General features: G+C 36.1%; 1 protein-coding gene across 6 annotated transcripts in view; it reads right to left on the bottom strand.

Annotated features, from left to right (window-relative positions):
- Positions 1-20563, bottom strand: part of CPEB3 (cytoplasmic polyadenylation element binding protein 3) — a 97172-nt gene that overhangs the window by 20589 nt on the left and 56020 nt on the right. For all 6 annotated transcript variants that reach the window (XM_086752414.1, XM_086752413.1, XM_086752412.1 and 3 more), the window contains exons 5-6: positions 13039-13206; positions 11099-11188 (exon numbers count right to left, since the gene is read on the bottom strand). In XM_086752414.1, the coding sequence (XP_086608540.1) occupies positions 11099-11188; positions 13039-13206 (258 nt within the window). The remainder of the gene's footprint in view (positions 1-11098; positions 11189-13038; positions 13207-20563) is intronic.

Here is a 20563-nt window from a genome sequence, read left to right as displayed (position 1 = left end):
TCAGCTGCATTAAAAAAAACATGCATTACACTAATAAATATCAAAAGAGCAACTAAATTCAGAACTTAATTTTCCAATTTTGTTTTTTAAGGGCAATATGAAATGGTGACTGCTCTGAGCAGAGCAGCTCATTGTCGTCATCTGGAGGGGGTCAGGTCTGCTACTGCTGGTTTTACTCTGAACAGCTGTCTGAAAAGAGATCATCTTTGAGGTTAGGAACAAAACGTGTTACTCTTCTTTGCAAATAAAGCAATTTCCAATTCCACTCTCTATAAATACAAATTGTCTGCTTGATTTCAGCTTCTATTTCATGCATAGTGTCAGCATGAGGTAGAATAAATTCAACACAAAGATTTTCATGGGAAGAAAGTAAAGGTCCAAAACTCTAGGCTAATTTTTAGCTGAAGTAAGTTATTTTTAATTAATAAAATTTGATGTTAGGGTTTACAGTATATTTCATTTTAAATTATATGTTTTTCCGAAGATTTATTTTTAAAGAAGAAAGGAAACAGCATTTACTAGAGCTGTGATACACAAAACACTTGGGACTTCATTCAAAGTAAAGAACATCAAAAAGAGAAGATTACCCAGTGTAATTTACATAGACCAAGCCAGCAACATATTTCCTGATTTTCTATGATTCTAACTCTCCTGTGAGCAGACAAATAATCTGCACTTCACAGTGAGCGAACTGTGCCTAGAGAGGAACTGAAGTTGTAAGACATTTCTTAAAACAGAACGCAGAGCTTCAGTACTAGGTTTTGACTTTTCTTCTTTTAATTAAGTAGTCAATTTGTCAATTGCTGCTGTGCTGGGTTGCTAGTTAATAACTGGTTTGAATGTTCACTCACATATGGATTGTTTTCAGGTTCTAGTTGCTCTAGTTTCCTGTCTTTGTTGACTATATAGATATGATGTAGCTTGAAAAACCTTCTTTAATAACAGAAGGTTTTTCCAAAACTTGATTACTCACAGTTACAGAACAAATTTCTGTCACTCAAAAAAAAAAAAAAAAAAAGTTCTTTCTGGTTAGTGAGACTATGCATTTTCCTGGGAGATCAGAGTAGTACATTTAAAAAAATATATATTTGACTTATCAAATAATCTAAAACATTATATTTTTAACTTTATTGAATGAAAACTGCAGCCTCCACTGCTAATCAGTAGTCACATACATCGTAGGTCCCAAAACTAAGTAGAACTTGCATGGTATAAAGTAGATAAAAACTGCCAAACACAGCACTGAGACATCTGAGAGACACCAGTTCTCAGCTGCTCCTAGCTTTTGAAATTGGAGAGGTGCATACATACAACTTTGTGCAGAGGCATCCACAGCATCGTTCATTCCAACACCTGATGAATTCCCATTGCCAGTCCTAACCTCTGATTTGAGAGAACATAAGTATAATTTGGGTTTTTACCTCTGATAAATTGCTAATGTATATATTCAGATGATATTGCACTGATTTTATATTATGTTAAAGGTACAATTGTGTGCATCACTGCAGTGATTCTAGGAACAGAAAATGGAATATTTTAAATATAATGCCTATTGGAACTTATAAAGAGAGCATGAGCTTGTAATGCATGAAATTATTACAACTGATCAGGGGGTGGGAGTAGGGAGCATCTTATTTTTCAGATGACCCTCAGAAACAGTGAATACACTGCAGTACTGGTACAGAATCTCTCTCTTCACCACCACCCCTGATCATCCCCTTGAACTTATTTCAATGATTTGAAAGAAGAATTTAGTGTTACATAAATTATTAGCAAAACAAGACATAGCACAAGCTATTAACAGAACAGAAAAGATTATCAAGTCCTCAGCATCACTGTTCAAAGGACTGCTTTTATCCTGCAGCCTATAATACTTACAGATCAATTAATATATTTCCATTTACACAACAAAAGAAAATACAACATTTAATGACAGTAGAATTTCAAAGGGGGAGTAAAATCTACTTGGCTTCAGAAGTGGTTAATGAGAATGAGACAAACCTTTAACTGCTTCCATTTGACAAAAGCGGTCTGGTTACTTCCTATAGACAAGGGATGGAAAACCTTTTCTGTACTTAGACACGTTCAAATTCCAGGTAACACTTTCACTGTTTTTGCTATCTTAAACGTTTTTTTGGCGTCTTAGTCATTAGCTGACTTTGAAAGAAAATTTAGCTAGATATTGTGAACTGACAGCCATTCAAATCAGAATTATAAGCATTTTCTTTCTTACGTGTACTATGAAGTGACAGTAGTGAAGAAGGAACATTTTTTTCAGTCTCCTTAGGAGTGCTTTAGCCATTATCCTGTGGAAAATTTCAATATCAACAGTAGCTACATAGAATTATTTAATATACTTCATTTTAGCTAAATATAATATTTTCTTCCCTATATAAACATTTCAGAGTAGCTACAAATCCTCTGGGAATCTATGCTGGACCATATTTTTACCTCCTGAGTAGGCCATGTGTAAGCTGCTCGGTAATTCAGTTTGATATAAGCAGGATAATATACAAATACACTCACTTAGTATACCACATATCACAGTCTAATACATTTATTTATCATCCAAAAAAAGAGATGCACCCCCTACCAGTGCCCTTATTTAGAAAATGTCATTAAGTCAGTCATCAATCTTTATGTGCTTCTGTTTCACTAAATACAAAGCTTTCTTTAAAATATCATCTGCATCTCCCAATGTAAGAGCTAAAACAGTTCAAATTTTGAACTTAACCCTGTCCCTGAATTGGACAGCTGATGATTTGTAAGATTCATCTTTGATTATTACAAGATAAATTCATATGGCTCCTCCTTTATCTTTGAGATCATCTTTAAGAACATTAAGATTTAAAACCTCTGATCACAACCAAGTCTAGCTTTTTAAAAATTAATTGCCCAATAAATTAAAAATATTCAATTGGCGTGTAAGTTGGTGTGAGTTACTTACTACAGAATACTGAATACCCAAGACACACTCCTGAAAAATGCAGATATTCAGGAAGCTTATTAAAAAAACCTATCAGTAGGTGCAGATGCGATGCACGTGAACTTCAAAACAGGCTTTGCTGGAAACCATGGAGGTGGCCTAAGTATCTCTTCTTGTGTAACATATTACCTAGCCCATCAGTCAAAGCAAAACTGAGGAGCATTAGATACAATTTAATAGAAAAGTGATACACAGACTGCAGACCATGATATGGGCTTCCAAAGTACATCTCCTTTAATTGCTACCAACAAATCAATCAGGTCTTTTAGAAACCTGAATTTTTTCTGTGGGAAATTCAAGGCCTTTTGACTGGCCATAAGACTGCTGACTGAGTTATGAGACATGCCGTCTTCTTCCCAAAAGGTCATAGTCCAACAGAGGAAGCTTAGAATGTCAGGCAGTTTTGAATATAGCAAAACAACCTTCCATATTGACTTCTCTATGAAAAACTTCTGAACAGTTACAACTACAAGATTCTTCTAGTAATTTTTTACTAATGCTGTAAAATGAAATTACATGGTTAATTGTCGTCAACCCCCTGATTTTATAAAACACTTTCCAATAGATTTGGATATGAAAGAGGCTGGTTGACAGATGCACATCCAGGCTGAAATTGAAAACATCACTCAGGATTGTCTTTACAGTTGTTTTTTTCTGGAAACTTTGGGCACTAGCACGTTAATGAGGAAACAAGTTGTTTCTCTAGCAAATTAGAAGTGCAGCCACAAGAAACTGTAGAGTTGGATTAATCTTCAGATACCAAATAGTAAAATCTTCATTTTCATGTGGATAACAAGTCAGACAGTAAAATTTATCACATTAGCAACATGCACTGGAAAAGGTACTCTAGGATTATCACAGCCCTGTGTGATAGAAAGCTACTGAATTTATTTCCCGTATGACATATTATCCCCAAATCCATGTTATTTCTTAAAAAACCATTAAAGTTAGTCTTTTATTTGTCTGTTGTACACATACATCATATTTTCCAATGTGATTTGGCTGTTGATCCTAAAAAACATTATTTATCTGAACAAAAGAACTACCAGAAATGCCAGGACACTGTTCACTGCCAAGAATCTGCTGAGGATGTACTTGAGCCTATCAGAGATATCTTAAGAACACTGAACTCTTTGGAGGAAGGAGGAAAAGAAAAAAAAAAAAAAAAAAAAAAAAAAAAGGGTCTACACAGACAAAGGTCCTGTAGACTAAAAGTCAACCACAATTTATTGAGAACATGACAAAAAGCCCCCAAAAATAAGTGAGAGATAGAGTTCTTGATAGGACAGAGATCTAAATTTGCACAACAGCCTTCCTTTTGTGTTACAGGCAGAAAATAATTTTATTTGGTCCCATTACACAAAATCTCACAAGAGACTACTCCACTTAGGATAATGCTTTACAGAGCGTTATCAAGCATGTGGTGTTGCAAGGTCAATTCTTACAGAATAATAGTTGAGAATAATAATTGAGAACCACTATCAGTAATTGCAGACCAACATCTGCCCCTCCCAACTCCGCCCCTCCATCTAAAAAACAGTTCTGAAAAGGGGCAAATCCAGTAATTGTGGGCATTACATCAAATTTGTCATGTATTCATTGGAAAAAGCTTTCTGACACTGTGGAAGGCAAATAAAGAAGAGAGGGAAGCAGACTGAAAGGGAAACATTGGTTTTTGAAAAATAAGATTTTTCTCTCAAAAGATCGTTTGGTTTACACTAATGAGGAAGACAGAAGCTGCTGGGGTTGGATTTACTCTGCTTTATGACTTTGTACTAGAATCCAGAACCTCAGTTTTCATTCTTGAATTCTACACCATCCATCCTTTCTAAACGTGCACTGGCTCTCAAAATCAGGTTTTCAGTAATAATCTAAACTATATTAAGAGTTTTGGCTACAATTATTATATTCTTCTCATAATAAATAGCCTTTATTTACTTACTTGGTTACTGTAGTCAAAGCAACTAGGTAAGACTGACAGAAACACCTTTACTACCAAACCCTGTGGAGACTATGGATACTGAGCCCCTCCTGAAGAGACCTTGTCACTCCATAGGCATCAGAAGCTGCTGACTGAAGAACGGTCAACAAGTATTTGCTAAAAAATTGTGGCTTCTTTAGAGTTTAAAAAATTATCTTGCAACCTAGCAATTCTGAAAGAAAATAGCATTTGTTGAAAGCAACATGAAAGCTGTGAGAGAATAATCCTGCAAAGCTACTTCAGAATCAGATTTGTTCTGCCTAGGCTTGACTGCTCAAAAATATTTTTATATTTTGCCTCGTCAGATTCTTGTTTACCCCTAGAAAAAGAAATTGCAAATGGCATAGTTTTAGGCCAGAGATTGTCCTATAAAGCAAGCTCCTTGACTGCTCTTTGATATCTGGCACAGCAGTCTCAAAGACAAACATTTTTAAGTCATCTTTATCAGTACACCACCAAAAATCCTCAAACATTTAGGACAAGACAGAAAATAGTGTGCAGAGCTTAGCACAGGGAGGCTTAAACAAAAGTCATCAAAAACCTAAAAGAAAATTCTATACAAAACCAACCTTAAGTTACACAGCTACAGAAGTGCAGCACTGTATGTACTGCATTTTGCTACCACACATTTTGTGAATTGCATTGATTTGGGATTATGCTGCCCTGCTGTGGGAAGACACAGGGACTACAAATTATATAGATGGCCTCAGATGTCAATGGGTAAAAAACTGATACTGTGCACGTGTGTTGGAACATACATAAACAAAGTTTAAAAAAAGCTCTTGCATCGCTATTTGCCATACAATGTATTTCTAGATAAGGAACACCAGTTTCCATTCTAGCAAATAGGATCTCTGGCTTCAGTTTTTAAAATACAAAAGTTGGCTAGATATTATATACTGGACTTTGGTGGTATGGTATTAGATCATTTAAGCCAAAGCAATTAGTTTCAGTACAACAGATTGCCATATTCAGACAAACCAGATACCTTCTTGTGAATAAGGCTGATGAAATTGGAACTATGACTCCATACCTTCTCCTTGCAACCATTCATTCTTGCTCCTCTGGCAGAAGCTACCATTGCCACTGCAGTGGCAATGGAATTAACCATGTGAAAGGTCCTCATCCATGAAATCAAGGTCAGTCAGAAGACTGCCAACAACAGTGTCCCTATCTAACATTACCTTAGAGATCATCAGGAAGGCTCATACAGCCTGTCCTAGAAGTTGTTTTAAATTAAAGCATGAGAATCTCTTCATAATCACTTTTGCGACCTTGCATACACCATCTTCTTCATGAGCTCTTGTTCACTCTTAGTGTCCCGTGTGGAACAGTAGGGACAAGTGTGCTTATTTTTATGAAATAATAGAATAACTAACTGAAGAACAGGGAAAACACAAGAGGATCAGACTGCTGCATCACACATCTAAATCAACAGTAAAGCCAAAGCATTCTTCCCATTCCAAACCCATCCTATCTCCAAGCTCTGCCATGCTTCATTTTCTCACTCTAAATCTCATCTTTATCCAAACATCTGTCCACCTAAATGGAAGGGAACAGAGGAAGCATTCTTCATAATTTTTGTAATTTTAAAGTATGTTGTGCAGTTTTTAGTGATTGCTAGAAAAATCAGTTATCACAAAGAAAAATCAGTAAAGATTTTTTGAAAAGTTGTTTCAAAGCTAGCAATCTGTTAAAAAAAAAAAACAACTAAAAAATGTGTTTGAAACAGTTGGCACCATCTGTTTAATAAGAAAAGGAAGAAAGAAGGACTGTAGTTAGCATAAGCATTGCTTAACTCAGCAGACCAGCAGATAAGTAAAAAACTCTTCAACTTCTATTTCAATAAAATATGAATTATTTGAATTTTAACAGAGAGAAATAGACTGTGTCATGGTAATGTATGACTACATTTGATAATGTTCTTTAGTACATATTTCATTTTAACATCTCATAGGTACTCAAAAATACTTAGCCACAAACCACATTTAATTCCCCAAACTCTGTGGTGAACGCCAAGTAAACACATTACGAAATGGGCATCTGCTTACCCAAGACCAACACATGGCATTTATAATTTTGCCAGTTCCATTATTAACATATCCAAACAGATGCCAGAGGAAGCAATCCAAAGATGTTTCAGGCAATGGGAATGAACAGGCCTTATTCAGAAGCAAAGCGCTAAAATCACCTCAATGGATGACACCAACATAAAAACATGGTGCTAAGCTTTACAATGCATAGGAGAGACAAAAAGAAATGTTAAGGCAATAATACAAAGGCTCACAACTAGAAATAGGAATCTCTTACACACATTGTCAGCTGTTACCAGCTTCTCTTGCATAATACACACTTTCTGTGACAAAACAGCTGGGTGCCACCAGTCCCTCTTCTCTTAGCAACCTAAATATTGAACTCACTGGCAACCAATGCATCATGTAAGGGCTCTTTGATCCATCAGATTATTTTGGTTTTGTTATTATAATAACCAAAACTCAACCATTGAGCAAGCCAGATCGCTTTCCCAAACACGTGCTCACAGTGTATTCTGTGATGTCAGTAAGGGTAACAAAAACCTAGAAGATCCAGGAAAAAAGGAAAACCTGGATAATATAGAGATAAATATAGTGTAGACACATCCACATGAATCTGCGATCCCCCAAGGTTCAAAATCATAGTGTTGGCACCGTGCTGAAATAATCCTTGTGTAATTCACCATACTGGAGGTTGCTGTTCAGCATATTTCACACTACCGTTTATGTCCATCAGGTCCAGCACTAAATTTGAGGTCATGTGCATAAGTGGACTTGCGGTGACACCATCCTGCTCTGAATGCCAAATCCAGGAAAATCTTCTTTCTTCAGGCTGAATGCTGCAGGAATGTTTCTGGACTCCAGCTAGTCCTGAAAACAGCTTACATGCCACTGCACCTAAGCTGGTCAACCATGCCAACTAATAAATTAACTAATAAGGCTTGCTAGAACTGACTACACATATACGGCCTGGCTTGCTCACAAAACTAACCAGATAAAGCCCTCAGGGGGGTGGCAGTGGTGGGGGAGGTCACTAGACCGTAGGCAATATTTTATTTTAATCTTTCAGATTTCATGCTTGACCAGATCAGCCATGGCTAATAGTTCCTGCAGTCTTTTGTTCCTAGCCCTAAGAGTATCAACAGTGCTCCTAATATAGTGCAGCTATAAGGAATTCATATATTGCACCAACAAATTCAATAAATTATACCAAGAAGTAGATAATGGAAGTCTGTATTCATACACTCAGGACTGTGAGGGGTCATCACCTGGATGTAACTATGAAAACAGAGTATCATGATGTAAAATGGCTCCAGTGTAAAATTTAGCTGACTATGCTGACCCACGGCACCAGCTCCTGATGATGTCTGCTCCAAACCTCTAACTAAATGCTTATCAAAGCAAATAAGCAAAGAAACACTGAACTTTGTTGTAAGTCCAGACACTGCCCACTGGTCTGACCCTACAGACACAGAGGAGTAATGAAAAAGGCTATTCATCAAAAGGACACTCAAGTCTGTCTGGAGGTGATGACATATTTTCAGAAAGAGCAGGGTTCAATTTTACTGCCAGTGGGGCACATTCAAGTAGGTGGGAGAAGCCTTGGAGATCAGGCTTTATTGATGTGTGAACAAAGATTAGCCTCCACATCATTCTCACTGCATTCCAACAATCGTTTTTTCTTGTTCTCCTTTGAGATTGCTAGCACACAAAAACCCACTCATTCTCTCCTCTATAATTCAATTTGTCTTTTTTCTTTTGGACATATTTTCCATTTGAAGGAATAATATTCAAAATGTCAGAGAATTTACAGACTAGCAATGCAACATGGAAGAGAAGATATCTAGAAAAAGGGAGGGAGAAAACATTTGAATGAATATTTGACAGCTGAATAAGTCATGTCACTAAATATTACACCAAGCATAATTTCAAATATGTCTTTTAATTTCACTGTATTTTTTAAAGAAATGCCTGATAATGCATCAAAACAACTTAAAATGAAAAAGTAAAAAAGAAAGAAAAGCAACCTTAATTTTAGTTCCTAAGGAACTTCTAATGAAAAACAGCAGTGGAGACATTTTATTGTGGTACTTCCGTCAATGATTCCATACTAACTTTGGAAAAGACATACTCTTTGTAAGTATAAAACAGACCCAAAAGCTGTGAAAAAAATTATAATACACATTCAAACTTTACCCTTTGACTCCTGGTAACAACCTTCTGTCTCCTATGCAGATGCTGCCTATATGGAATCACAGTAAATCAAGTACATTTGACCTACCAAGCTTAACATGACTGTAAGTGAATCTCAAAGACAGGAATGCAGGATGTATGATGCTGCAGCCTTGACTGATAACTAAGAAGTCAGTTATAAATAAATCTGGAACAGTTGGGATTGACTGTTGTTTAGCACTTTCAGACAGACATTCAGGGCAACTGGCAGGAGCTTTGAAAGCTGTTTCCTATATTAGAATCACGACAAAAATAGAAGTGAAGCTGCATTCCCTTGTCTTCTGCTAAAATAGACCTTACTCAAAAACATTTTTACAAGTTATAACTAGGCATAACTAGTCCACTGTCAGATGCAGAACAAAATCATAATTGGAAGTCCTATGTTGATCTACCATGAATAATTACTTATTGAATTAATAAGAACAAAAAAAAAAAAGAAAAAAAAAGAAAAAAAAAAAAGAAGAGTACTAAGAAGTATTAGGGACAAGAAGTAGTTCATTTTACTAATTTTACTACAGTTTTTTAAAAAACTTGTAACTGAAAGTACGATCAGAATTCAATTAGCCAGAAGGATCCTAAAGACTTTTAAAAATAAAATAAAGGAAAAATCATATATTTTACCAACTATCCCTAAGAATATATGGGGGCTTTTTTGAGTTTTGTGGTCTTCTGTTGCTGATTCTGCTTCTTTTTTGTTTGTTTTGTTTTTTAATTCAAGAACAGATGTTGCATAATAACTACTGACAGCAAGGCTGAGTTGTGAGAATGGAACAGGAAAGAGGGAGCATGTATGGATTTTTGTTCTGTTTTTAAGTGCCCCAAATACTATTTACAGGGCGAGCATTTGTCACAGAGTTCACACCTCCAGCACTTAAGCTTCCAGATAAATTAAGATGGCTTTTATTTGTGTGGTTTTTACAGTCAAAAAACATTTATCAAAATATTCTAGGATTAGCTAGTTCACTGACTGAACAGCCCATTGTTCTGCCAAAATAATCGGTGGCCTTAATGAGCAATTAAGAGCTTTCAGGGTCAGTGAGAACAGAAAATCTTAACATATGGATCAGAAATACTGTGTATAACTTCATGCTAGTGTTTCAGATCATGAATGAAGTCCAAAACCTTATGCAAGACGCACACACGACTGAGGATAGAATGTACATAGTATAATACAAAATCAAAGAAGGAACTAGGATACAGCAAGAGCAATTTGACCTAGCCAAATAACTCTCCCAACAGGTTTCCTATAGACTGTTCTTTCTCAACCAAAACAGGTCTGCATAGTGTTTTGCTGACAGATGTGAAAGTGCCCCACCTGCATGCACTCTAAACCATCCTGATCAGCTCCAACCTAGAGACTCTGTGACCACGGTGATGCCAGCCTGCCCTCTTTCAGCAGAGCTCATTGCTGTGGTTCAGCACCCAGTGAGACCTGATGCAGACCTTGTGGTTCTGAGCAGGATCAGAGTTTCTTGGGTCAGAACACATACAAAGCAGGCTCATGCTTCTCTACAAAATACTGTGTACCCAATGCACCAGTGACTTCCAGCTATTATTTTTACAGCTTATACAATAAGCAAACTACAACAGAATCAGCACTAGGAAATTTCTGCAACTTGCCTTCTAAAGTAAGCCTAGTATAAAGTAAGAGATGATTCAAGGACTTCAGGCTTGCTGAAGAAGTACACACACATTTCAGACACTGAATTGTGTTTTTTCCATCATGATGACTGCTGAAAATGTGTGTTGCAAGCGAAAAAATCTGTCATAAAGAGTCAAGTCTTTTCTTTGTAATGGATTGCCACATTGCAGATGTAGTTTCCTTTTACCAGAACAGCCTCCATAAATGTATTTTAAATTAATTACCTTTAGGTGGAAAATACGACTTGCTTTCAGCTTTGTGAGGCCAGTCCACCACAAGAGGTCCAAACCTACGAAAGCTGGCAGTGATCTCATCTACAAAAACAAATGAGGCACCTTAGAGAGAATCTGAAGACTGACAGTGGCCAACTCAAAATTCTTATTTAAAAAAAAAAAAAACCAAACCAGTCTATTTTCTACACCTATTAAGAAAAGTGAAAACTGCAATAATGTACATAGAGGATATCTAAATATTCTTTCACCTCTATGCTGTACACGGCTGCTTAAAAAAGTAATTTTACATTCCACTAATGCAAGATTGCAGCAGGATTACATGTAAACATGATCTATCAGAAGTAAATATGCTTCAGCTGCAGTCTCTTTCTAATTATAACCACAAAGAAGGGTCAGATGTAGCCACATGGGACTGACAGAGGAGGTACATGTCAGCGTGGCCACTCCTTATAGCATGCCCTAGAAAGCAGGCTGAAACAGGTCATGCAACTGTGGGGATTTCACCTTCCTCAGTCCTGTCTGGAAATCTGTCTTGAATTACCAAGTTTTCTCTTTGCTTTTTAAGCATCAATTTAGAAACACTGTGGAACACACATCTCAAACTATCCTATAGGACAATTTTGTTTTACATGCAAATGCTTCAGAAGAAAGTATTTTAAGTTATTTTTTAAGATTCTTTTTCTCAATGCATTTGTTTATGTACTTTAAAGAAATAATTAGTTTAAAATTGTGTCTCGTGATGCTAGATAGATCAGAGCAACAATCCATCAGGAGAAAAGTTTGAAGACAAAAGCAGTGGGTTTCAGATTTTTTAATTGCTGTTTGAGATGTGTCGAGTTTATGTGACTCCATGAGCTACACATCAGATTTTTCATCTGACTACAGCCACAAAACACATATTGCATAACTTGGGAGCTGAAGGAAAAAGGTGTTACTGGAGCAGATCTCTCATGGAAGAGGGTAACAGCTCCCAAGTGGCCGTGTTACTTTCTCACAGGATAGGCCGGGCATATATTTTGATTGAGTGACCCAGCAATGTTCACATCAGTCGTACCTGCTGGCCTGCTTCTTCTTACAGCTGGGGATTCCGATTACCCAGCAGTCCCTGTATCAACAGTCCTACAACTCATGATGTGCCATGGACACTGCATTTGAGCTGTTTGTAAACCACAGATTGGCAACTCATACTATTTCTTTATTAAAATTGTGCATGGTTTAGGCTTCAATATAGTAGATCAGATTCAGAGATCCCTCTCTTTTCATTATAACGCAACCTCAGATTCCCTGTGTATGCCAATTAAAGCTAGATAGTGGTGGATTCCAGATAGAATATGAAAAATACATCAAAAACTATCACAATTTTGTTTTGGGAGTCAGGGTGTGTGGGGGCACACATAAGCAGAGCAGATACTGATTGAGAAAAACTTGACCATCCCTACTAAGCTGGTTATTATTTTGTAACCACATTAATTGCCCTACATTTATCAACTGAACACTGCATATATGCTGGATACAAGAGCTGATTAATTAAAGCCTGATTTATTTTGGTAAGGACTATATTAACAAAGTCCTTAAAGTCAACATCTTTCAAAAAGAACAGGGAAAGACTATGGAGGAGTGACAGTACACAATAAGTTCCCTTTTTCAGCTTTCCCACTTTACACACGTAGGAACATGTGCTGCTTTAGATCAGAAGACCTGCTATACAGGCACTTCTGTCTCTATCTCTTCTGATCTACGGTACAAAATAATCTCAAGTAAATTCTCAGGTGTTGTAGGGGGTGGTGGTGTGTGTTTGTTTGAAGTAATGCCACAAGCACTTCAAGTGACATCTGGGAAAAGACATTTGTTTTTACGAAAATCTGACCTTTTAAAAGTAATTATATGAAAGCCAATTCCCACATCTCACCAATATAATTTATTCACAGTACCTTCATCAATGTCAGGAGGAAGACCTCCAACAAACACCTTTCTAGAATAGCGTTCCACTCTTTCACCATTCTGACAGCGTGTTGGAGAGCTGAGACCCGACGATAAAGACTGATCACCGTGACTGTCGTCTAGGAAGCCATCTTCAAAAGGAAAGAGCGAAGACCGACCTGTAACAGATTTTGTAGTATCTATAGTTAACGCTATTTCCTCAAGAATTAAATATTTCAGTAAAAAACATTCTATTTTACTCTTACGGATTTGCTTTAACAGAATTTGTATTAAAGGGCCCAGTTATCTAAATGATGTTCATTAGTATTGCTTCTATTTTTCCAAGACTGTATTATCCGTACAGGGCACTAAACCTAATTTAGCTTTAAAACAAACCCTTGCAAATGGCTAGCAATGAAAACCAACAAGTTATCTGATGAAATTGTGTGTCATAGCTATAGAAAGAATCTTTAAGATTTATATTTCAAACTGATTGGTAGAGATTTAAATCTTCCATAACAGATCTTGAAGGAATGATCTCAAAGAGCAGATCCCTCAAGCCACTGCACTGCAGAGCAGGACAGTCTCTGAAAGAGTGCTTTACAGGGTCCTAGCCACAAGGGCTGCATCATTTCCTCCTCCAGTGAACGGAGGCCCAGTCTGAGCAGGGGGGCAAATAGCAACATAAACATACAAAAGCTTTGTATTGTGAATATTAAACATGTAGGTGAAGCAAGAAGCTTTGCTAACAAAAAAGAAAAAAAACAAACAAAAAAAAAAACCCAACAAACCAAACAAAAAAAAAACCAGCCCACAAAAAACTTGCACTTGAAGAAAAAAGTTGTTAGCTAGGACAGCCTGTCAAGTTTCTACTCAGTGTTAATGCACCCTTTGAGTAAGAAATTAGCAAAAAGCAACATAAATGGCTGGTACTCAGTTTGTTAAAAGTAAAGAATTTATTTGTGATCATCTGATGCAGTTAACTTGTTGCTATTACTACCAAAGTATACATATATTATCTTAAGAACAGTTTTATTAACCCAAAAGATAAAGTGAAAAAATATTCAAAGTCTGTATGTAAGCAGCACTGTAGAACATAGCAGCTTTAGAATTTATTAATTCTTTATACCTGAGTTGAAAAATCCTGCAATGCAGAGAGGTGTATAAAAGTGAACCCCATCTCAACTCTGAAAAAGCTAATTGTCCCCTCATATCATGGAGGGTTGTTCCCAGGAATGGAATTATAATTAATTGATACAAACAGTTTTAGAGGAGTTAATTACAAATATAAATAGCAGGGCACATAATTCAATTCAAAGGTAATGAATTACATGAAACTGACTTCCAGCAAGACCTAAGCAAGAATTAATACCATACTGGTATTAAACAGCACAGGGAAGTACAGGAAGTACAGACAGGGGCAAGGAGAAAATCAAGACATGCAGAGGGACACTAGACAGAAAAATGTGTACACTGAAAATATCAATAATGGAATCTCCAGTAGTAATGGACAGATTACAAAAAGAAGCAGCAGTCCTATATATGGAAAACAAGCTAACAAACAAAAACCAGAAAAGATGTTCTGACTGACACAGAACACTGGCCTGATTTTTATTATGAACACCAGGGACTAGAAAAGTCTTTATTAGAAAGAATATATTGAATGCACAACATTGACAGAGATCACAGATGCAAAAATCCACTGAAGCAAAAATACTACTGTACTTTTAAGCACCAACATAAAAAAAACAGGGTAAATGCCACAGTCAGGGAACGATTTAGAGATGCCACTCTTCAAAGTTTAGTATCATGGGTTGTCAGAAATTGTGAGTTGAACGCATAAAACAGAAAAGTCTATTGATGAGTATTCCTTAATGGACAAAGAGGTCAGGCACATATATAAATATACAGGTTTCAGCATAGAAGAGAATACATGCATGGGAGAATAATCAGGAAGGTTAAAATTATGTAAAAATATAAAATCAGAAATCTCATTAAAAAGCAGAAAATTAAAAAAAATAATCCTTAAGACATTGACATTACTAAGAAGCTAATTAATCTTTTAATTCCCATCCCTGCAACCTACCTTCTTGTAAAAAAACAAAGATGAGCCATTAGTGGAAGTTGACATATCAAATTAATAGATACTAGAACAAGTTGTTCAACTAAATGCAGGTCTACAGAGGAGGCTGAATAAATGCTGAGTTCTGAAGGAAATAATAAAAATGCTCAGCAGCTTAAAAAGCAAGATATCACTTCTTATGCCAGATGCTTGACAATCTGCAAGCATTGTACTCATCTTAAATAAATGCAAAAGATTATCTAAAACAATATAGTTAAGTATAGAGTTAAATATTTAAATATATTTAAAATAATGGAAAGCATACACAGAAGGGAATAGGGAATGACTGTTCACTGTCTCTTCCTGTAAGGGGAAACTAAAGTGCACTGAACACAATCAGTACATGGCAAGACTGAAAGCAAGTCAAACTGTGGAACCCCTTAACACAGGCTTTTTAAGGTGCTGAAAAGTTTATGTAGGTTCAGAAAAGAGAATGAGCAAGAACAGGAGAAAAAACTATTCTGAAGCAATAAATATTGAGACATCACCTCAAGAAACCCCCAGAGGCAAATCTCTGGGACAGTATTTTGGGAAAGCATCACTAAATATCCTAATCTTATGCTCCTGTGCCCCTCCCTGGCATCTCTGAGCTGTCAGTGTAGCAGAATAGATTTTGGGCTGATATCCCATAGCTGTGCTTACATCTGTACCTGAAAAACTGTTTGTAAAAGTTAAAAACAAGGTACCTAAAAGAACATGACTCAACAGCTCTAAGCACAGTACCTACAAAGAAATGCTCGCCTCTCTACTGAAAGAAAACAGAGGATCAGGTAGAGAACTGATAGATTATGGCAAGCTCTAAGAAATTTCTGACAGAACCTCTTCTCGCTGAAGATGCTTAGTCACAGTGACAGAATCAAACACTAATTAAAATATCCACATATAATAAATATTAAATGGTTCCCTGCACAGATTCGCCTCTGGATACTCTGCATATTACCACAATGCAAATGGTAAAAACAATAATAGAGAGGGATATATGAGCACATTTGATAAACAACACATTTTTTAACAGACCGCTGCAGGTTTTCATGTTTCTTAACGTTAAAAAAAGCTCAAAGCAACATTATGAAATTCAAGGTAATGAAAAAGCATGAATATCACAAATTTTACTATTGTATGAATAAGGCAAGTCACAAAATCCCTAACATTAATGACAAGACACACACACACACAGAGAAATCTACTTGTTATTATAGAAAAGTCTGAATTTCACGTAGGAAACAACTATTACAGAGTGAAACACGCTTTTTTTTGGTAGAGTAAAAATTCTGAAAGTCCAGCACAATCAGAAGTTGTTTGCCCTGTTTTGTCATCACTACAATTTGTATAAAACAGCCTACACTGTATGCATCACAATTACTGCCACATTACTGTATTTCACTTCCACAAGTAAATAGGAGTTGCACGAAGTTAATAGTGTCCAACTGATTCCCACTTCCTTCCCTACTTTGGTGCCATTTACCAACCTGGAAACACTTGCCACAATCTTAAAATGAAATTAAACAGTGTTAACATGCACAGAGAGTATACAATATTATATACTCCGCATACTTTCAAATTTGTTTCAGTACCATGAGAGCACTGAAAAAGTGCTTTCAAGACTCATTAAAAACAGTCTGTTCTCTGGAAGTGGGGAAAAATAGGATGGTAAGTTTGTGGGGAAAACTTATATTTCATTTTTGTTTTAGCTATCAAACAAACACTAAAACCAGTTGGCTTTGAACAAAATCAGCTCAAATTCTATATTATAAACTGTGTTTGTACAGCCTACTACCTCAATCCGTACATGTGCGTAAACTACAAGTTACTTATACGCTATCAGCTTGTTTGTATGGCTAGGTTTATCTCCAAGCTTCTTCACAAACATGATTCAAATTTTACATTTTGAAAAGGAAGCGGTGTCACATGCAAAACTGTCACAGAACATACATGAAAAAGAAGATAAAATCAAGTTTAATGCCAAAGTACCCCAAGCAGATGGCATTGCCCAACTCTAATTGTTAAAAGCTGCAATCTTTACTGTTATTTTCTCAATAAAAAACTGTCTGTGTAAACTACAGCACAGTACATAAAACTTAAGGTATGTTACTAGTTTTCTTGATAGTCGGCAAGCTTGCTATTGTCCATGTTCATTAATCCCTCAGAATAAATTTATATGCAGCACTATACGTTAGTAAAATGCTTACAGTCTGCTTTTATTTTTTAAGGGTTGCCTATGATGAAATAAAGTTAAAATGTGCTCAAATATTGTATCTTTTTTTATTCTTATTCTCAGTGTTCACTGTTGAGGACAGTTATTAGTATTGGTATTCACAATATTCTACCTAGGGCAATCAAATGTAATCCTCAAGTGTAATATTCAATGAAAGGTGTTTCATCTAAGAAAAAAGTATTTTTGAAATGTGCAATGCAGTAGTTAAACATTGCAGTTCTGCCAGAAAAAAAAAAGAAACGTGAAAACCATCTTTTTTTTTTTTTAAACACTGTGCATTTAAAGTCAAAAATATATGTTATGAAAGAGTCTTTACATTCAGTCATCCTCCAGTTCACTATTAATAGCAACACACTTGAAGTTATCAGCCCAAGATCATAATTGCTTTCAGCTGCTATTAAAGGGAGATGTTTTGCAAATAAAGAATATGAGATTGATTTATACGAAGCAATTGATCAACCAAATAATGTTAAGATTGGTAACATAATCTTATCATAAGAGAACTAAATATTTATTTCTCCCACTATTCAGCAAACAAAACATTTAGTAAATACTTTTACCTCTTCTCCGCCCATAGCTCCTGGCTGCATGTAAACACAGAAGAAAATTGTCGGTACAGCTGTCATTAGATTTATCTCCAAAAGCAAAGAAAAGGTAGCTTCTATCTCTTCTCTTTTTCCCCTCCCACCATTAAGAAGGAAAAGACATTCAAAAAGTGCAAGATGAAATTCAAACAATCCAAGACAAGAGAAAAAGTTTGAAGATGACACAGCCTGAGGGGGGGTGGGGAAGGAACATACCTGCTGTGCAATTTTTCTACATAGCAAAGGTATTAAAAAAAAAAAAAAATCAGGCATACTTACAGTACTATAAAATAATAATTTAGGATTATGGTTTTAAGAGGCAATAAACATCATCAACAGTAATCCTAATTAAAAGAATTCATTTTTCATTTTATTAATTAGTTGTGGAGAACATATTTTCTGATTATGTTTCAATTTAAATAATTAGCCATCTATAAATACTAAAATCCTACCAGAACAATATTAACTCAGTAGCCAGTATGTTCAGATGAATAAAAACAGATTGACAAAATGTCTTTATAACTACTGGAATTAATACAGCATTTCAGTGAGACATGCATCATTGGCAAAATCCACAATGTTGCACAAGTGCAGAAGCATATTTCGTGGTCTAATGGGAAACGCCAAAAGCAGCATTTTTTAATCTGAAATTTTAGAATACCAGAAAACAATCTGGAAAACAGTGTCTTCTACACAGGGACTTCAATCTGTCACAATAGATGTCTGTGGTGTTCCGAGATCAAATCTATTTGTATTCCTCCTCCTTCCCAATCCTATCTAATTTCCAAACCTAAAACAATGCCTTCCAGTCTTGCCTTACATGCCCAGGTTTTAGGTGGGATTCCTTTACCTCTCTCCACACTCTCCCTTAGCCCACTTCATCTAGTTCCCACTCCCTCCTTCTATATCCCAAGTGTCCTCTACCATAAAACCTTCCATTCTTCTAATTTTTATGTTTCCATCTTCAAATGCACATCCTGAGGTGTCCCACCGTACCCCTCAGCTTTCCCTACCTACTTTTCTTTGGCCAGCAATTACACGACAGATCAGTTCTGACTAGTTGAGTACTACTGATCTGCTGACTGGTCCCCTGGCTGTCACCTCCGAGTGGCCCCAGGGGCTACCCAGAGGGGTACCCAGGGGCACTAGTAACCTCTCTTCTACCCAAGCCCTGAAGAAACATGGTCACAGACACCTATGTTTTTTTTCCCCCACCATCAATGAGGCCACAGAAGAGCAATTACATGAGTGCTTCACTAGGAGTATTAAAAATTTTCAAGGACTATGATGAACTGCTTCAAAATTTATGTTTGACATAAGACAGTAGAAGCTGTTTGTGTGAACAACTATTCAGCCACAGCGACGCAGTCAGTAAGCCCTGAAACAGACTCAGCTCCTTGCACCACAAGCAATCAGGAGAATTAATACTAGAGTTGGCTTTGGAGCGAGAATAAAATTAATCATCCTCCTTTCTAGTTACTGCTAAAGCTGTATTTCATTACTTGTTATGGTGGCAAAGAATTATTGTCAGACCTCATGTAGCAAGTCCTTCGTCTTGCTGAATGCCCATACACCAAAAAATATGCATGTATCAAGGTACAGCTATCAACCTGTTTTGAGAGGAATTTATTTGGAAGAGGTTTCACACACAGAATGCTACCAATCTAAAAATTAAATAAAGAAGCATTAATTTAATATGAGAGGAAAAAGACTTTTGTGGGTTTTTTTAAGAAAGCTTCATATGCTTAATGTAATCATTTAGGCTCTGAACAAGATAACGGTACATGATGGCAGAAGTCTACTATAGGCTTCTGTAAATTTTAGAATAACCTATTGTCATTCATTTATTATAACATTTCTACGTTATACTGCACTGCATAATATTACTTTTGTCTTATATATGCACTCATATACATAATATTTATGTCATTAAAAAATTACTGAAGGTATATTTACAATTGTCTCAGGGGAAAATAGCACAATACACTCTGAGCAGGAATCAGCCTAGTCAGCTTTTGCTGATTTAAAAATATTGCATGACATTTAAACATGCAAAGAAGTGACCTTTCTCCATTGCTGAACATATTTTATACACACGCACAAAATTTGAAAATTAAGTCAATTTTATCCAGTGTTTACATTACAATGTTACTTTTTCCAACAAGCTGACAGTTATTCTGCACAGCTACTTAAGAATGTCAAGACACATGTTGTTACGTTGTTTACACAGGATGCAAAATAAGAACGTGTAATTTGAGACAAGTTAATAAAAAATACCCATCTTGTTAATAAATCAAAGTTCAGAGCACCACAGATTAAATGGAAGGTTTATCAATAAATTTCATAACACCTCCAGTTTGAGTAAATATTTCAGAAAATAAGCAATTTAGAAATTATCCTTGAATGAATACATTTGGGACCCCATAAGAAAACTACTGCATTATTACAAACAATGAAGTTACCAGTGTTAGATATCTGAAGTTACTTTCTCTCTTGGGCAATTCCAACAGAAGACAAAGAAACTTGGAGCTCCTAAAATTGTCCCTACCACCACCAAAGGACTTTTCACTCCCATATACTGGTTTTGGTCCCAAATATGAACATTATTTTGCACA

The sequence above is a fragment of the Chlamydotis macqueenii genome, chromosome 7 (assembly GCF_036417535.1).
Source record: "Chlamydotis macqueenii isolate bChlMac1 chromosome 7, bChlMac1.mat, whole genome shotgun sequence".
Lineage (NCBI taxonomy): Eukaryota > Metazoa > Chordata > Aves > Otidiformes > Otididae > Chlamydotis > Chlamydotis macqueenii.
The sequence above is the reverse complement of the archived record's forward strand: the minus strand, read 5'-3'. Positions and strand labels throughout refer to the sequence as shown.